The 19,038-nt window shown below is 30.5% G+C and overlaps 2 protein-coding genes across 3 annotated transcripts; both read right to left on the bottom strand.

The window, feature by feature from the left end:
* Nucleotides 1–68: 68 nt before the first annotated feature.
* Nucleotides 69–2,182, bottom strand: LOC111314117 (uncharacterized). 2 transcript variants are annotated; one of them, XM_022915149.2, is made up of 5 exons: nucleotides 2,049–2,182; nucleotides 1,900–1,936; nucleotides 1,521–1,598; nucleotides 958–1,041; nucleotides 69–822 (listed from the first exon to the last, which is right to left on the bottom strand). In XM_022915149.2, exons 3-5 carry the CDS (start codon nucleotides 1,542–1,544, stop codon nucleotides 706–708), a joined length of 225 nt encoding a protein of 74 aa, XP_022770884.1. In that variant the 5' UTR covers nucleotides 1,545–1,598; nucleotides 1,900–1,936; nucleotides 2,049–2,182; the 3' UTR covers nucleotides 69–705. The 2 variants fall into 2 exon arrangements, with proteins under 2 accessions (XP_022770884.1, XP_022770885.1); XM_022915150.2 differs by having other exon boundaries at nucleotides 688–822; nucleotides 1,521–1,610.
* Nucleotides 2,183–3,404: 1,222 nt separating this feature from the next.
* On the bottom strand, nucleotides 3,405–9,110 carry LOC111313402 (caffeoylshikimate esterase-like). Its single transcript, XM_022914075.2, has 8 exons — nucleotides 8,423–9,110; nucleotides 8,193–8,283; nucleotides 8,033–8,065; nucleotides 5,254–5,400; nucleotides 5,035–5,165; nucleotides 4,820–4,957; nucleotides 4,592–4,690; nucleotides 3,405–4,212 (listed from the first exon to the last, which is right to left on the bottom strand). The coding sequence occupies exons 1-8, from the start codon at nucleotides 8,447–8,449 to the stop codon at nucleotides 3,835–3,837; spliced, it is 1,044 nt and encodes a 347-aa protein (XP_022769810.2). The 5' UTR covers nucleotides 8,450–9,110; the 3' UTR covers nucleotides 3,405–3,834.
* Nucleotides 9,111–19,038: the final 9,928 nt, after the last annotated feature.

Below are 19,038 nucleotides of genomic sequence, written 5' to 3'. Positions count from 1 at the left end.
AATATGGGAGAATCTTGATGTTAGTGACACCACGAATGAATCAGAAAAAAAAGAAGACAAATTGGATCTTACAAAAGCGACGGATATTCTAATCTGTTTCCGTGAATCAAAGAAAACTCTTACGAAAAAATCTACACGAAGGACATGAATGAGTAAGAGATTATTGCCAAGTAGAAAGGTTCGACTCTGCCAAACAATCTTGATGCCTGATCTGTTTCCATGAATAAGTCTCGACTATCAAGTTGCAAGCCTCAACTTCCTTCCCCTCCTTGAGTTCATGTGAATCTGAATGGGTGCTTCACTTAGTCTAAAACTAGAGTTCACCAAAGAGATGGTTTTAGTTTCGGACAAAAACTAGTAGCTTAAGATTCGCTTTTCGCCCAAAAATTGTCCTGGTACTAATGGCCCAACCTAGTTAAGAAATGGCCTCATAGCACTTCGCCTCTTTTAGGACCTTCAGGAAGTAGTAGTCTATACTCTGGAGTTTGAAAGATAGGAATCACCCATTGGGCTTCAGGGTATATTTTGTATGAGACATTATAGCAGCCATGTTAGACTTCTAAACCCAATACTCAGAGCTGCTGACTAAAGATTGGTTTGGCTAACTAATTTCACCATGGTTCTTGGACATAGTACGCCTTAAACAGAAGTTATGACAGAAAGAAACTTGTTTCAGACATCATAGAATAACTCATCATCAACTTCTCACTTTGGATTTCTAAGACCAATGATAGAAGAGTCTCCTCTCAGGAACAACTTAGTGATGAACCTATCTTTGTTCACTGGAAGAGCTTTCTTCTTGCCTTTGCCAGTTTTTGGTACCTGAACTAAAGTTAACATATGAGAAGTTAGATGAAACTACTAGCCCTTAGATCTTATAGAATAGGATTGAAGTAATAAAGTGGTCTAAAATATTCACTGCAGAAATAAACTGAACTCAGTCCACAACTCTCCTACATTATCTATAACCATGTTGCATTGCCGATCAAATGCCCTCACATGGCCAAGAAGCTTCTCATTGTTTCGGCAGTTAATTAACACCTGAGTGACCAACAAATATTAAAAAAAAGAATTACAGATTCAAATAAAATTAAAAATTCAACAAGAAAAAAAGAAAAGAGGCACGAAATATCCATTTATCTATTCACTCACTGATCTCACAGGCATAAATGAAATATAAAACTCCACAATAAGCTGGAAAACATAGGGCTATCAGGAAACCAACTTTCATAAGAATGGGAGGGAAAAACATGTAAAACATGCTAAATAAGAAACTCCATGATTGCAAGCCTGCAAGACAGAGCTAGTCTGCCACAGAACTCCCCTTAAAAACAGTCAACTAAAACCATCACAGCACACTGCAGCTGTGGTTATCCCAAACAGTCCCTGTAGCTAAACCTTTCAGTCACCAGTGAAACCACTGGCTTAACCCTCTATTTACCTTACATCTAACCATGCTTATTAACTTTGAAGTAATCGATTAAAAGCTTCCTTCAATAGTAAAACCACACACATATTACCTGGGTGTTGTTTTTAACACTCATTATCAGCCCAGACAATGGCACTATGTTGAATTGTTCTTCCTCGTTATTCCCATCCTGCCCAAAATACTATAATTTTATTAAATGACTACTACGAATTTGAATTGTAGAAAAGATAGTTTTCAATAAAAAAAAAATCATTCCCTATTAAATTAAGAAAGAAGCATATACTGATAAAGGAAGCAAGATTACTAATATTGGTATCCTCATCCATAGGCTCACAGCAAAATCTTTTCAGAAGGAGAAGTGAGTAAACCTTAGGAATTTCGTTTAAAACTTTAGAAGAAACAGTGATTTATTATGGGCATGAAAATCCCTAAGAATTAGTAGGGAAAAACAGAAATTAAAAAAAAAGTACCTCATCGCGATTTAATGCGATTATCACCCAGCAATGCCTGCAAATATTAACAAATTAGGGTTCATTAAATTTTTTTTTCAATGGAAGAAATGAAGATGAAGAATCGAAAAACAAAAGAAAATGAGAGTAGAAAGATTAACTGAACTTACAGAGTTAGGGTTTCGCGAGAGGGGTTTCTTTCTCGGAATAAGATTCTCAAACGGGCCACAGTTGAATAGAAATATACAGGGTTCAAGCCGAACGTTCAACGAAAGAAAAAGGCTGTTTAGCGCTTCAGATTACGGTCCAATAGTTCGTGTCATGGACATTAAGTTGGGCCTCCATGGTACAGTAACCCATGACTATATATAGGGATATTAATATTATCCATATTCAATGAAAAATCTTACTTTTATTTCGGATAAAGAAAAATATTATATTATGAATACGAAGATAAAAAGGTTATGAATTGAAATTTTTATTGTGTATGGATACGAAGACGAGTAATATAATATTTGTTATGTACTTATATCCTACATATATATATTTATATATAATTAATGAATAAATTTTTTATTAAAAAATATATTAGTATATATTTATAAAAAAGTATTAAAATATACAAGTTAAAAATAAAAAAAAACTAAAAAAATAATTTTTTTATTTTTTAAAAAATTTTATGCGTATAAAAATTATCCAAACCATTAAATATTTACAGGAATGAGATGGAGATAAATTTAAAATATCCATTGAATATGAATATAAGAATTGATATAATATAAACATTTGAGAATTAGATAGAGAATATTTTACTCGTTTCATATCCTATCCATTTATATCCTTAAATATATTAAACAAAAAATTTACATAAATATTTAATAATTTCAAGTTGACTTCAAACGATAAAAATTTGAATTATGAACTCTCAAATTAAGAATATGACATTTTGTTAACAATTGACATTATTATCTAAAAAATGTGATTATAGAGGCTAAAGGACCACGGTCAAAATAAGTACTGTATGGTACTACAATTTTGACATTTTTTGAGGTGCAATCCTAGCCTTCCCTTGACAATTTCATTCAAATTCTAAGTAGGTACTTACTATTTATAAAAACTAGAACGTGTGTAATATTGGAAGCTAAATCTATTACTTTACATGCGTACTTAAAGCCTCAACAAAAGAAATGAGGAAAAGATTGATGTTTTTGACTTAAGTTCTTTCTAATTTGGGGGAATTTATGAAAATATGGCATCATGTAAATGTTCTCCAGATGACCAAATCGATAAATTTTTGTTCTTTGAATATTAGGATACTTGTAATCTTGAAAGGGGAAAGAGTATGTATCTCTCATAATTATACTTGATCGAAGAATAACCACATTTATGGATTTAGCTTTGTATTTTTAAAACTATACAACAGTCAACAAGGTCAAGAAATGACCAAGCATTGGGGCCTCAATGGATCAATGATGGCGTACTTGCAGTAGGTGGTATTGGCCTGCAACTGCAAGTGCATCATTTGCATTTATATTATATATATATTCCAATTACTCGCTGCAATTAGTTCACAACAGGAGTGGGGAGGAAGGAGCTATCACTGTAACTTATCAATGACTTTGTTGGAACCATTAACTTCATTGGCAGTGAACACAAAGCAAGCATCTAAGTTTTTCTCACTTCCCTGCCTCCAATATAACTTGAATAGTGGTCCAAAGGAGATTTTGGGTTTTTGTCAGTCAATCTGTCAACAATCTATAGCTCAAATCGAGCATTTTTAGGGACCCCAACAGCAACAAAACATTTCAGTGAAACAAATTAATCGTCCACAAACATTTCAGGTTTCGTTTTTATTCCATGAGTTTTCCCCTTCAAGGGTTCAGTTTTGTCGTTTTGGGAGAATAAGAAAGTTATGCTGCAGAGAAATATACAGAGACAACAGCTAAGTTGATACTATCAGGCTACATTGCTGAGTGGGTGTTGTGTGCGAAGTCCCTTCAATCCACACAAATACCTCCCGTTTGATTGCGTTCTGCCACTGGTTGTTGCCATTGACATTGTCGTATTAGTGAATTTTTTGAACCCTTGGTTGAAAGGATGAAGAATTTGCTCAAACGTTACAGCATTGCAGCGCTTGTCAAGCCAAGCTGTGATATCTGCAAAAACTATTTCTATGTTTTCATCGGGCTCTCCTGATGTCAATCCATGCCACATCCCTGGATACAATTTTATGGTTTTGTCCCTGCTGCTAGCTTTCTCATACAAGGCCTTGCTTACTTCAGGATCTGTTACTATATCTGCTTCCCCATGCAACACAAAGAAGGAGATTGTCACCTGCCAAAACAACCCAACCAACCGGTGTAAATGTAACATAAATGAAAAAGACTCTCCCGTTTGCCGACAATTCAACTACCTAATTTCTTTTCACTCCATTAACTCATTCAAGGATCCTAGTGCCTCACGTAACAAGGAAACCTATAATAAGAACCTTCTGACAATGTACATTATGAGTTCATAATAAAGGACCTAACAGCACCTACTATTATTTATTACTGTTATTTTTTCCTCTACAATGCAGTAACATTTACAGACTGATGTGCAACTCTATCCCTGAATTGTAGAACTTCTTTCATGATTGAGGCTTAAAACCACATAAAACAGAAACAAGTAATATTTTTGCAATGGGGAGGGCTCAAGAGGGGATGATTTTAACCTCATTTAAACCATCTTCAAGGCTCATGCTGGTTCTGAGCATTTCAAGCGCTGTTTTCAGTCTAGGCTTGTCTTGATATATTAACTTATTGTTCCTTATCTGCATCCATCATAAATCAAAAAGACCCCATGAGCTATACATAATTACAGTATTAAATCATTTAAATAAACTAAACTAATCAAAGATGAGCAAGAATTAACAAGAATAAAAGGAATTGAATATCCTCACCACTTCTCGCTTAGTAGGGTCCTTGAATGCTGACTCAATGACGTCTTTTGTGGGTACTATCTTCCATTTAGGTATAATTTCTTCCATTTTTGTCAGAATATTCACGACCACTGGATGTGGCTTCACTTTCTCTGATATCTATAAAATTTTTGAAGTACAATTAGAAATAGACTATATATATATATATATATATATATATATATTCTCACCATTACCTTACACATTGGTGCAATGAGAACAGCACCATTCCAAAAGGAAGGGGCCTTTTTATGAAGCAGTAGGGCCACTGCGCCGCCCATTGACTCTCCATATAAGAATCTGGTCTTGTCCCTGTATTCTTCCTGCGCTGGAAAATCATGGTGGCAGATTTAGACGGTGAACTAAAAGAGAGAAGTTGGTTAAGCAATTGAGGTAATTACGGGTAATACACATACCACAGATGGATTTGAAAAAATCACTGCAGTCATCAACGATGTTTTCAAACTTTTTAATATAACATCGGGCACCCTTTGACCTTCCATGTCCTTCATAATCAATCCCAAACACGGCATATCCTCCGGCAGCTAGCCTGGTTCCACATTCTATTAAAATCATTATATCAGATCAATCCTGGCCTTGACCAACTCCATTAATCAATTCCAAACACACACAAATGAATATTATGTAGTACCACTGTAAGAACTTTGATTTCATTAAACTAAATTATCACAAATGACTAACTATGTTGAATCTTCTGATCACCTAGCCAACTTAGGGAATCAAATAAAGCCAACATCATTGACTTTTAATCTCTAATAAATTTTTACATTTCATTAAACAATAGGTCTTCTATGAGCAGAAAACAGGTTCAGATATCCCAAAGGAAAAGGGAATATAAATAAATGTTTTAAATTTTTACATTTCTTTGCTGAATTGTCCCGTCATCATGATTTAGACCAAGCAAATGTTTCTTTCCTCCTCCTTCTAATAGAATTCATCCATTAGCTTATGGTTTCTGATAGTCCTTATTACAGAAATCTTGGTGGGGCTAATTTGGATGGTGAGTCCAAGCAATTGAATGTATGCCTACCAAACCAACCCAGCTGACCACATTTTAAATTTCAGTTCCGAATACAGAATATGACCCACCAGAAGATTTACACAGCTTCAAATCTTTATCAATGTTATAGATGATCATATAGAACTAGAACACCCATCATTATTTGAAGGAAAAGTGACTATCATGTACTAATAAATAACTAAATAATTAGTCAAGCATAAATTCAGTTATAACAATACTTTTTTTTTTTAAAATAAAGCTTCAAACTAGATTTTTGAGCTGCTTGTTGTTGTAACATCAACACAATAACAATATCAAGTTGATCATCGAACAAATCAAAATGGGAAAAAGCTTAAAAATCATACTGAAAACGTTGGCTTTATTTGGCCTTGCGTACATAATAGAAAATCCTTCAGAATGTCATGCCAATGTTAATAACTCTTTTTATTTTCCATGTTAAGGAATAATTTCAGGATCTATCTTATACTTCCCTATATGATTAAACAATTAAAATGAGAAATTGGGTGTCCAAAACTGGGGTTGTTTATTTGTGGCTGTTAAATGTAAGTAATTCTTGAATTAAGACTGCCAACTTAGTTTGGTTTGAAGTTCCCCATCTCCATATTCTACCTGAAACTTAAATTGAAGGAAACTGCCAAACACTGTTTGCATCCATCTTAACAAAGATAATTAATTTCAGTAACTCATAAATACTTTGGTGGTTGATGACAAGATGACCCAAATTATTTGGCGAGCTAGGCAAGCAAACGCTGCTGGTAATATTATTGTTCACTATTTAAACTTGGGTTGAGAGAAAAAAAAAAAGGGTAGTCAATTCTGGGTAGGAAATTTTGTTTAATTCGTTTGGTAGTTTGTTATTCAGGGACGGATCCAAGATTTTTAATCAGTGGAGGCAAGTGTTTTAGCTTAATTTATTAAAATTTTCATTGAAAGATAAATTAATATAAAAAATTTTAAACAAATTAACATATATAACAATTTTTTCTATAAAATACAATTTTTTATGCCATAAATACAATATCTGTGTAGCTAAAATTAATTACATGGTTATTGATGAACATAATCTAAATACTATTATATCATAGATAAATTATTTTTGGATAAATGCTCCTGTAGACATAGGCACATATAAATATATATATTTATTTAATAAAATTTTTTGCACTTGAAATATAGACACATAAATATGTATATATATTTATTTAAGGAAATTTTAATTATAAAATTCTTAAATATAGATATAATATATGAAATATTTACTTTAATTTCTTATTCATTATAATGTGACAAATAATAAAAGCTTATTTTCTTATATATAATGAAAATAATATTTTTTTATATATAATGAAAATAAGAATAAAGACATAAATCTATGTTAATTAAATATCATTTTTTATTTTTTATTTTTTATTTTTATTAATTCACACTTATCGATATGAAATGTAAAAGTTTTTTATTTGTTTTTCTTTAAAATTCATGTATATATTATAATGAAATTGCTTATCACTCAAAGTATAAATGTTCAATTACTAGATAAATAATAAAAAATTTTCTTTCATGATCCTCAATTTAACGAAGGCAAATATGATGAAAATTTTTTTTAATAAGGGCAAAGCTTGAAATTTCTAAAATTTATAAGATTTTTTCATAATTAATCTAAAGCATTTTAATATTTCAACGAGACAGCTACCCCACAATCCTATACGTAAATCCGTCCTGGATTCCTAATGAAATGTGAAAACCATTTTGAAGCTACCGAGTTTGGAAAATTATTGTTTTGAGTTTGATGGCATAGCCTATGGCAACATGCAAGAAAAAAGGATATGCTTCAGCGACGATATTTAAGTGTTGGAATTTTGATATTATTTGAAAAAAAAAAATTGTTAGTGAGTGGTTTAAGAAAATTTTAAAGTTAATTAATATTTTTTATTAATTTTAGTAGTTGATAATTAATATTTAATTTTTAATTTAATCAAAGAAAATATTATTTAATACAATAATAATAACTTTAAAGAGTATATTCAGATATTAAATAGCAAAATAAAAAAAAAAAAACAAAAAATAAAGGAAATTCTTGAACGGAAAAAGAGTGACAAATACTGACGAAAAGAGTTTTAAAAAAGGGTAATCGGCCGTTAAAGAGTATTTATTACCTCTCATGAATCCACTGCACTCCACACCATAACCTGCAACCACATTAATGAATTAAATATTTTACACCCATGACCCAACTAACCTTTTTTTTTTTTTTTTTGGTTTTTTTGCTAAGTAATAAACTGAGTAATTATTGAAGAGAGAAAGAGAGAGGGTTACCATGACAAAAGAAAACAAGAGCCTTCGGAGAAGAGAAAGGCAACCATCTGCAAGTAAAAAGCAAAGCTCCTCTTGAATTCCTTATATGCTCCTACACCCTCACATTCAACCCACAACCATGAACGTTTAACTCAATCTCCACATTCTTAAAAAGAAAAAAAAAAAAAAAAACAGTAACAAGCATGAAAATAAATACAGAGGAAGAAAAACCCATTACTAAGGCTAATTACCTCCTGATATTCAACCGCCATGTTCATGAAAATAGAAGAAAAGACAGAATACCACTCTCTCTTTCTTTTTCTTTTTCACAATCACAAAGAGATTTTTGTTTTGTTTACATATTAAGATATTAAAACTTTGAGAACAACCCAAAGATAAGTTACAACAGAGAGAGATATGAGAATGAAAGCAGTTAAAGGAAGAAAGAGCTGATTGACGTTGGAGGAACTGAAAAGTTATATTATCGTTACGAAAAAACAAAATACAAAAGGAAATGAGAGCGAGCAAGGGCAAAAGCAAACGCAGGGTTTTTTTTTTTTTTTTTTTTTGAGAGAGAGAGGGACGGAGAAGGAGACGCGTTGAGGATCAACTACTTGTTTATTCTTGGTTTCGAAAGTGTAATGCTTCGTTGTTTTATAGGAAATTTTCAAAAGAAAAAAAAAGTTACGGAAAAGGGATAACTGATGAGGTGGCGTTGTGGAGAGGATGGGAGCTGGGGAAGTGTTGTTTTTCTGTCTACTTCTAGAGAGTAGAGTTCACGGAAAGTGGAATTATATCAGCTCAGCCCTCAGCCTCAGCCTCAGATGCCCATGATTTTCCTCTTCTTTTGGATTCTCTCGCATTCCAATTCCCAAATTCCAATCCCCTCAGACTGTCTTTTTTTTTTTTTGTTGGTTTTTTATGAGTGCATGGGACGGTTATCTTGGAACTTAAAGGAGTAGAAAAAGGAAAGGGCATAGAATTTTAGATTTTCTTATATTAATCAGTACGCGCGGGTTAATCTGACAATTACAGAAAAAAAAAACTGTAATTAATACATTATTTTTTTAGAAAAATGCATTAAAATATTTTAATTATCTTTAATTTATATTATAATTACCCGTTAATTAAATTTAAAAAGAAAATTTGCCACCTATTGTGAGAATAGGGAAGGCAAAACGAAAAATAATGAAAAAAAAGTACTAAAAATTAAACTATTTAATTTAGTTAATTTAATGATATTAAAGTTGATTTTAAGATAAAAAAATTTCGAATTCAACCGAACTCACAAAACTAACAAAAAAAAAAAAAAAGAACTAGATTTTGTATTTTTGTATGGGTAAAATAGATTTAAACGTAGGAGCTGGATCTTAATTTATAACAAAAGCAAATATTTGATCATTTCTATTTTTATATATAATTTTCTAAATAAATCGGTGCTTTTTAACTTTGTAACACCAACATAATTAGTAACATATATATAGATATATTAAATCCATTGATTTTATTTAAAAATATAGAATTTTAATTGGAAGTAACAATTCAAACGATTATAATAGAAAAAAAAAATCCTGGTTTGGCTATCCATCTTAATAAAAAGAAACATAGGATTTGCATGCATGAATTAATCGAAATTCATTAAATTTGACTAGGAGTGATCATTTGTCAAAAACTAATTATAGTTATCAAATAGTTAAATTAATTTATTAAAAAAAAAACCTTATTAGCCATAAAAAAAAAAAAAGATGTAAGTATGTGTTTGTTTCTTAACATATCAAAATTAATTCAGACAATAAATAAATAAGTAATTGCCAATAAATTTTTGATCGATCGATTGATTAAAGGACAATTTATGGCAAGTCAGATTTGGATTCAAATACAAGTAACTTCAATGCTCACTTCAATTAAATAAATAAATAAATAAATAAAAGATTAAGGCTTGAAACTTTTAATGCTCAACTGAATTGCATTGTATTGTAAAGGGTTGTTAGGAGGTCCAATGTCAGACGTGGAAAACTATTTTGCCCAAAACCATGAAACTAATACTATGAATATATTAATGGTCCCACCGTCTCGTATAAATCTTAAATATTAGGTTGAGTATTATTATTATTGTGATAAATACCAAACTCATTTTTTCTACATACCCAATTCTAGAAAACAGCTTTAAATTCCAATAATAAAATAAATTAAAAGAAAAAGTATACCTTTTATGAATGGTATAGAAGATTATTTTTAAAGGTGTATTCTGTCATTTCATCTAATTTTTGTGCAGTTTCATAAGGCTCTGAGTTGATATACACAGATCAAACTTAAACTCGTTTAAAAAGAAGATGAAAAAAAAAAAAAAAAAGGAAAGCAAAAGTCCAGTTGAGAAACAATATCAGAAGCATTTAAAAAATTCTGATTTGGCCATCCCTACCTACCCTTATCCAGGAAAAAGAGATTTGTCTCTTGTTCCATGATATTATCAGTTTAATTACCGGATTTTCACGGGAGGGAAGGTGTATAAAGAAAGTTACAAATAGAAGCAACTGGTTTCTGGTCCCAAAATCCGGTTGAAAAAGATAGTTCTAAACGACAAGATTGAATCAATTTATTAAGCACTAGTAGTGTAGTTCATCAACCATTGCCCATTAGTCCATTACTCACCTATATATTTCACAAACCCCACTTACCCTTCCATTTTGATTCACTGCAGCATTTTTTGCAAGCTTTGGATGACATTATTGGGGTTTACAATCCCTGTTCCACACTCATCCCAATCATCAAACTATTAGGAAGAGTAAGGTCCAACCCCATTGGTTTTAGCCAATTAAAATGCTTAAAGTTTTTTTTTCTTCAACTTAAGGAAGCCCTACTTATATAAAGCCTTAAACAATAAAAAGGAGGCTGTGTAATAGAGAAACACAGAATGTGGTGGCGTCGAAACCAAGAAAAAGAAGAAAAGCTAAGAAAAATAAAAAGAAAATGAAGACGAGAGAGTTGATTGAACGAAAGTCGATCCATGATCTAATTAAGTTAAAATTTTATCAGCCAGTTTATGATTTAGAGAAACAGAATGTGGTGGTGTCGAAACCAAGAAAACGAAGAAAAGCCAAGAAAAATAGAGAGAAAATGGAGACGGGACAGTTGGTTGAACGAAAATCGATCTATGGTCCAATTAAGCTGAAATTTTGTCAGTAAGTTTATGATTTAAAGTTCTACATTTTGAATGGTGAAGTTAGGTTTGAAGCTGTCTAGGAACAAATTTAGAGTGTATTTATTGAGTCACCTATTTAGTAAGATATCTCAAATTATCTTTTTAGTTGTTGATTAACTCTAGTTTTAGCTAGAGAAGAACTTTGTGTATCTATTATTTGATACCGAAGATTTTTTTGATTGGTTTGTAGTTTTTTTCCTCTACATTGGAGGATTTTTCACATAAATCTTGGTGTGCTTTATTTTTTTTGTGTTGTTGATTATTGATTGTTGTCTATTACTATAGGTTTATTGTGATATATTATTTTTACGTTGTTATGTTTATTGCTTCAGGCTCAATAAGTAGTATTAAAATTATGGTTATTTTAAGACATTGATACAGAAGCAGCTCAAGACAGAAGTAAATTTTATTTAAGATGAAAGGTGATACAAGTTTTATGATAAAATTGATAGTATCAAATTATTCAATTTAAAAGCCTATGATGAAAGATTTTTTATACTGTAAAGATTTGTATGAGTCGATATTGGGTGATTTAACTAAACCAGCATATATGAAAGTTAAAAGCTTAAAGAAGTTAGGCAGAAAAACACTGACTATAATCAAAAAATGGTTTGATATCAGCGTATGTTATCATGTAGTGCAGAAGGCAAATGCCCACACCATTTTGAAAAAATTATCAGCATTGTATGAGAGAAAAATAAATATGAATAAAGTTATGCTTGTTAAAAAGCTTGCAACTTTACAGTAAAAAGATAGATGATCGATTACAGAGTACTTAAGTGATTTTCAATATATATTTAATCGGATGACTACTATAGAGATTAAGATGGGTGATGAAATAAAGGCGTTATTTCTTTTGGGTTCATTGCCAAACAGTTGAAATATTCTAGTTGTGATTGTTCTTAATTCAGTTTCTGATTACAATGTGACATTAGAGATGGTAAATGACAGTATGCTTAATGAAAAAGCAAGATGAAAAAATTTAAACCTTGAGAATCAAGCTTTGGTCACAGAGAATAGGCGTAGAAACATCGCAAAGGTCAAAACTTAAAAAGTTATAGTAAGTCTAAACATAGATCCAAGTCCAGAGATAAAGAAAAATACTTTCATTGTAGTAAAGTAGGTCATATAAAACGATACTACAAAATCTTGAAGCAAAAAAAAAAGATGAGAAAGATAAAAGTTTAGATGATGACAATATTGTAGCAATAAATTCAGGTAGTGATTCAATTACTTTGATTTGTACACGTGGTAATTGTAATCATGTTGGTGATTTCAGCATTGAATGGATAGTTGACATAGGAATGTCATATCAATGTATATCTAAAAAAGAGTTGTTTACAACTTACAAAACAAGAAACTTTGATTGCACTAAGATGGGAAATAATAATGTCTCACAGATTGTTAGAATTGATGATATTATTATACAAACTAATATGGGCTGCATGTTGACTTTGAGAGATGTCAGACATATTCTTGATATGAGAATAAACTTGCTTGCTATTAATGTCTTTGATAAGGAAGGATATAAGAGTTGATAAAAGAATGGGCAGTGAAAACTTCTCAAAGGATCTATGGTAGTTACAAAGAGAAAACTATGCTACATAATGTATAAGACATGAATGTAATTGAATGGTAGCCAGATAAATGCCATTGAGGATGATGCTTCAAAAAACTTGTGACATAAGAAGCTGACACACATGAGCAAGAAGGGGTTACAGGTTTTGATAAGGCAGTCTCTCATTCTCTTAATCAAAGGTATATCTTTCAATTCATTTAATCATTATTTGTTTGACAAGAATCATAGAGTTTCTTTTCTTAAGAGTTCTTAGAGAAAAAAATAAATTGGAATTGTTTCATTTTAATGTATGTGGTCCTATTAAAACTAAGTCATTGGATGGTAATAGGTATTTTATTACTTTTATTGATGATGATTCACGTAAGACTTTGGTGTATATGTTGAAAAAAAAATGTCAAGTATTGCAGCATTTTTAAAAATTTCATGCCATGATGGAAATGATGACAGGGCTATCTTTGAAGTGTATTCAAACTAATAATGATGGAGAATACACATCCAAAGACTTTGAAAAGTACTGTTCAAAGCATGGGACCAGGCATGAGATGATAGAACCCGAAATATCATAACATAATGGTATAACTGAAAGGATGAATTGCACCATTATGAAAAAAGTTAAATTTATATTGAGAATGGCAAAATTATCAAAGCCATTCTGAGGTGAAGCAGTCAACATATCTTGTTATTTGCTTAACAGATCACCATAAGTTTTTTTGGGCTTTGACATTTCAAAAAGAGTGTGGACAAAAAAAGATACTTCATAGTTCACTTGAAAAGTTTTGAATGTAAAACATTTATGCATGTATAAAAAAAGTAGAGGTCAAAGCTTGACAATAAAATCACATAGTGTGTGTTTGTAAAAATAATGATGAAAAATTTAACTACAGAGTATGAGATTCAATGAAGAGAAAGATAGTTAACAGTAAAGATGTAATCTTTTATGAAAAGAAAACCATAACATACCTAAAAAAAAAAAAAACTATACGGATTACTGTTAAGTGTGATGTTTCAATATCGATAGGAGTTCTACAAGAAAGAGCCATAGATGGTGAAAATGAGCAAGAAACAAATTTTGAGGATGTGAATAAGCCAGCTACAGTTAGTGATAAGCTAGATGCAATTAGTTTTGAGTAGAAAAAGCAATCTTTTCTACCTAAAAGTGTTAAGTATGGTGAGTAGTTCTCTTCACCAAAGAATGTTGAGCAGGAGGAGCTACCTTTGACATCAGATTATGTAAAGTCTTAGTCTAAAAGATCTACTAGAGAGCACAAACCATCTACCAGGTATCCAAGTTCAGATTTTATTTTAATTACTAGTAAGGGAGAGCCAAAAAGCTTTCAAGATGTGCAGACTATTCCGAATAGAGAGTACTGATTAAAAGTAATAAAAAAAGATGAAATCATTGTGAAAAAATAGTCTATATGATCTTGTTAAACTTTCAAAAGAGAGGAGATCGTTAAAGAATAAATGGGTATTGAAGTTGAAAAATGATGGTGACAAACTAGTGAGGTACATAGCTTGATTGGTAGTAAAAGATTTTTCTCAAAAGCCATGCATCAATTTTGATGATATTTTCTCTCCAGTTATAAAGTTAAGTTTCATTCGAGTAGTACTGAGATTACCAGCTAGTTTGAATCTTGAGTTTGAGCAACTTGATGTCAAGACTACATTCTTGAATAGTGACTTACAAGAGGACATTTATATAAATCAACCTGAAGATTTTAAAGTGAAAGAGAAAAAACACTTAGTTTGTAAACTGAAAAAAGCTTGTATGGCTTAAAACAAGTTTTGCGACAATGGTACAAAAAGTTTAATTTTTTTATGGTGAGCCACAGTTATAAAAGAACGGTAGCAGATCTTTGTGTGTATATCAAAAAATTTTATGATGGTAACTTCATTATTCTTTTATTATATGTTGATGATATGTTGATTGTGAGACAAGATACTGATATGATTCACAGGTTAAAAGAACAATTGTCTAAGCCTTTTGACATAAAGGATTTAGGTCCAACAAAGTAGATTCTCGGTATGAACATTATCCAAGATAGAAAAGTTGAAAAAGCTATGATTGTCATAGAAAAACTATATTGAACGGGTGCTTAGTAGATTCAACATGTAACATGCTAAATCAGTTAGCAGTCTACTTGTTAACTATTTTCATCTTAGTAAGAAATCTTATCCGGTGACTAAGAAAGAGCAATTAGTTATGTTTAGTATTCCTTATTCTTTTACAGTCGGTTCTTTAATATATCTTATAGTTTGTACACGGTTTGACATTGCTTATATATGTGGTGTAGTGAGTAAATTTCTTTTTAATCCAAAAAAAATTCATTAAAAAGTAGTGAAATAGATTATCAGATATTTGAATGGCACCTAAAAAAGGTGCTTAAGTTATCAAGTTTCACAACCAGTTTTAAAAATGTTTACTAATGCTGATATGGTAGGTGATTTTGATAATAAAAAATCTACTTCAAGGTATTTATTCACTTTTACAGAAGAAGCTGTATCTTAGTAGTTTAAGTTACAAAAATGTGTTGCTTTGTCAACTACAGAGGCTAAGTATATTGCAACAACTAAAGCAGGTAAAAAAATACTTTGGATGAAACATATTTTCTTCTTGAATTAAGGTTGAATCGAAAAGAGTATGTGATATTTTGTAATAGCCAGAATGCTTTAGATTTGAATAAAAATATCATATATCATGCTAAAATGAAGCATGTTGATGTTAAATATTATAGACACCCAATTTGGTCTAGGCCTGGATTAATTGGGCCTGGTCCAAATGGGCAAGATAGGCCCATATTTTTTATTTTATTTTATTTATTATTATTATTAGCATTATTTTTTTTCTTTTTCTTTTTTTTGTTTATTATTTATTTTTATTTTATCTTCATTAGTTTATTATTATTATTATTATTATTATTATCATTTTTTTGGAATTTTATCTTTTTTTTTCTCGATTAATTAGGAGATAATGATCAGATTAATTAAAAATAATAAAAAAATGATGGAAGTAGATTTGGTTGTGAATTTGAGGGCTGGCAGAGTTGAGATTGGATTCAAAGATTAAATCTCAATCCCAAATGAAATCTCTTTGAATCTCAATCCCAAATGAAATTGAGATTAATTAAAAATTTTTCTAATCAATCTCTATAAATAGAGGTTGAAATACATAGAAAAGACATCGAAGGCACACAGAGAGAAAATAGAAGCAAAAATAGTGTTTAAAGGCAGTTTAAAATTAAAAAATTTTTTTTTTTTAATTTTTGGCTTTTTTTTTCTGAGAAATTATGAAAAGTCCAGATTTCGAGCAATTTTTCGACAACATTCAAGTTTTTCAGCGAATAGTCCAATGAAAAACCTAGTTTTTGACCTGTTTTTCAGATTTTGGTATAACATTCAATCAAAATCTGGGTTCTGTTTAGAGAAAAAAAAGAGAAAAAAAAAAGAAAGAGAGAGAAGAAGAGAGACGCATATACTAAAAGGCTAAGTTTTTAACCTTATACACCCTGCTAAAACGACGTCGTTTTGGCGTTAGTAAACCCAGAGGATCCACGCATTTTCAAACAAGTGACCTGATCTGTAGCGCGACACGAACCAACGACCCACTTCTCTGCCTGGGTTTCAGCTAAGCCGAGCCAATCCGTTTTTCGTTGAGCTACACATTTGAGACATTTCTGTCTTTCAAGTCGAGCCGAATCCAAGCCAAGCCGAGTTGTTCCAAGGTTTTTTTTAATTAATTAATTAATTATTATTATTATTATTAAATTAAAATTATTTGGTATTCTTTAATTTAATTTAATTTAATTTCTTATTTCTTTTCTTAATGATTTTCTTAAAATAAAATTTTCAAAAAAATATTTTTAAGGAAAAGTTGAAAGTATCAATTTGTCTTAAAAATAATTTTTTTTTTTTAAATATTTTTAAGAGAAAGTTCAAAGTATCAATTTTCCTTAAAAATAAAGTTTCTAAAATAAAAAAATTTCAAAAACATTTTGGGAGGAAAAATTGAAAATATCAATTTCCTTGAAAATAAAAAAGTTTAAAAAATATTTTTAGAGAAAAATTAAAAGTATCAATTTTCTTTAAAAATAAAGTTTCTAAAATAAAAATTTTCAAAAACATTTGGGGGGAAGTTGAAAGTATGAATTTTTTTGAAAATAAAAAATTTAAAAAATATTTTAAAGAAAAAGTTGAAAGTATCAATTTTCTTTAGAAATAAAATTTTTAAAATAAAAATTTTCAATTGCTTTAAGGAAATGTTGAAAGTATCAATTTTCCTTGTACAAAAGTAATAAGTTTTTTTAAAATAAAAAGAAAAAAATTTATATCAAAAGGTGAATCATTATTCTTTTTTATTATTTTATTTTATTTTATTTTATTTTTTGTAATTTTTTTAATATTAAATAATCCGACGATGGAGTCTCTGCAAATGAAATAATAATTTGTATACTCTTGAGGTGATGGGATTTTTCTTAATTTTTTGTCAAAAATGTTGGAATAAATCAAGAATAATTTTCAATAATTAATTACTTGGTAATTTTTTTAGGCTTAATAGGTAACACGAAATCAAGTCGGTACCATCTTTTGATGGGTGTTGTGAGGGTGTTATAACCTTCTTCACTCGTAACCGAACTTTTGAACCCCGTTCTGGTTAATAGACTAAAACCTATTCTTTTAGGAACCCTTAATCAAGCTTAGGTGTTCCTTGAAATGATAGATTCTTTAGATGGCCAATCGTACCTAAACAAAAAATATTGGTGACGACTCCTTAAAATCAATGTCTAACGATAGATCTTCATATCTAAACGTCAGGATAGTTTGGTGACTCTGCTGGAAAAAAGTTGAAAGTCAAGCCAGCAAATAAATTTGTGTTATCTAAAAGCTTAATAAAATTAAACCTTTTGTATATATTTTTTATTCATTTATATTTATTTACTTTGTTAATTATGTCATTCATATGCATGTGTCTAACATGAGCTCTATACCCTAGCTTCATCCCTCTAGGAGGGAGTAAAGTACTTATTACTTTCGTGAAGTTTTAATGCTTTCGCAGTGGCTAGCGAAATACTCCTATTCAAATTAAACATTTTTCGCTTGTAACCTGTAATGAGTGAAGATGGGATGTCTTACTAGTCTGTAATAGATGATAATGTAAGGAGCAATTTGAAAACCTTTAGACTTTAACCTCGAACCACATATAGTAGACCTTAGAAGTGCCTAACCTATAGATAGAGCCATCTCTTTCCTTTTAGAATTGACCAAAAACATAGGATTCATTCCTCTTATTGTGTGTGACGTTTTAATTTTTTTTATTTATTTCTTCTTATGTGATGCACTAACCTCTTATCTTATTCATGTTTGTATGGTTCATGCTCATATCATAGAGTTACATAAAGAACATTTGCTTGAAAGACGATCTTTAACAAAGAGTTTTTCATGGATTTCATAGAACGACTAGTTTGCTCTTCATCTGTATTAACTCCTTATGAGTCACCTAACGAAGTAAAAGTTCAGTCAGAAAGGATTCAACTAAAGAATGAGGATTGTCTACCGATTAGCTATGATTCCAGTTTAACTCAAGAAACATCCATCCTCTTCGAACAAAATAATTTAAAAAATTTGGTTAATATATGGAAGAAGATGAGTCCGATTAGACAAAAAAAGTTTTGCCAGAGGCATTGATATATAGCACACCTCTTTGTAGTGAATGTCGACAATCAATTAATTAAAGCTACAATACAATTTTGAGATCCTGCATATAAGTGTTTCATCTTTAATGAAGTTGATATGACACTTACCATTGAAGAATATTTGACTTTGTTAGGTTTGCACCTCAAGGCTCATGACAAGATATATGTCAAAAAACACAAATAAGATTTCATAAAAAATTAGCCATTCTTATGGGGATAGATAAAGAGATTGTGGATTCTCAGACGAAGAATAAACAAGAATAGGTTTGCCTTCTTTGGAAGTTTTTTCATGATTTCCTAGTGCAACATGTCGACAAAGAATAAGGGTTAGATGTATTTGCCTTAGCTATATACGGACTGGTGATATTTTTAAAAGTTTTAAGTTATATTGAAATA

Source organism: Durio zibethinus, chromosome 23, assembly GCF_047325235.1.
Source record: "Durio zibethinus cultivar Kanyao isolate XHJ-2024 chromosome 23, ASM4732523v1, whole genome shotgun sequence".
Classification (NCBI taxonomy): Eukaryota; Viridiplantae; Streptophyta; class Magnoliopsida; order Malvales; family Malvaceae; genus Durio; species Durio zibethinus.
The sequence above is the reverse complement of the archived record's forward strand: the minus strand, read 5'-3'. Positions and strand labels throughout refer to the sequence as shown.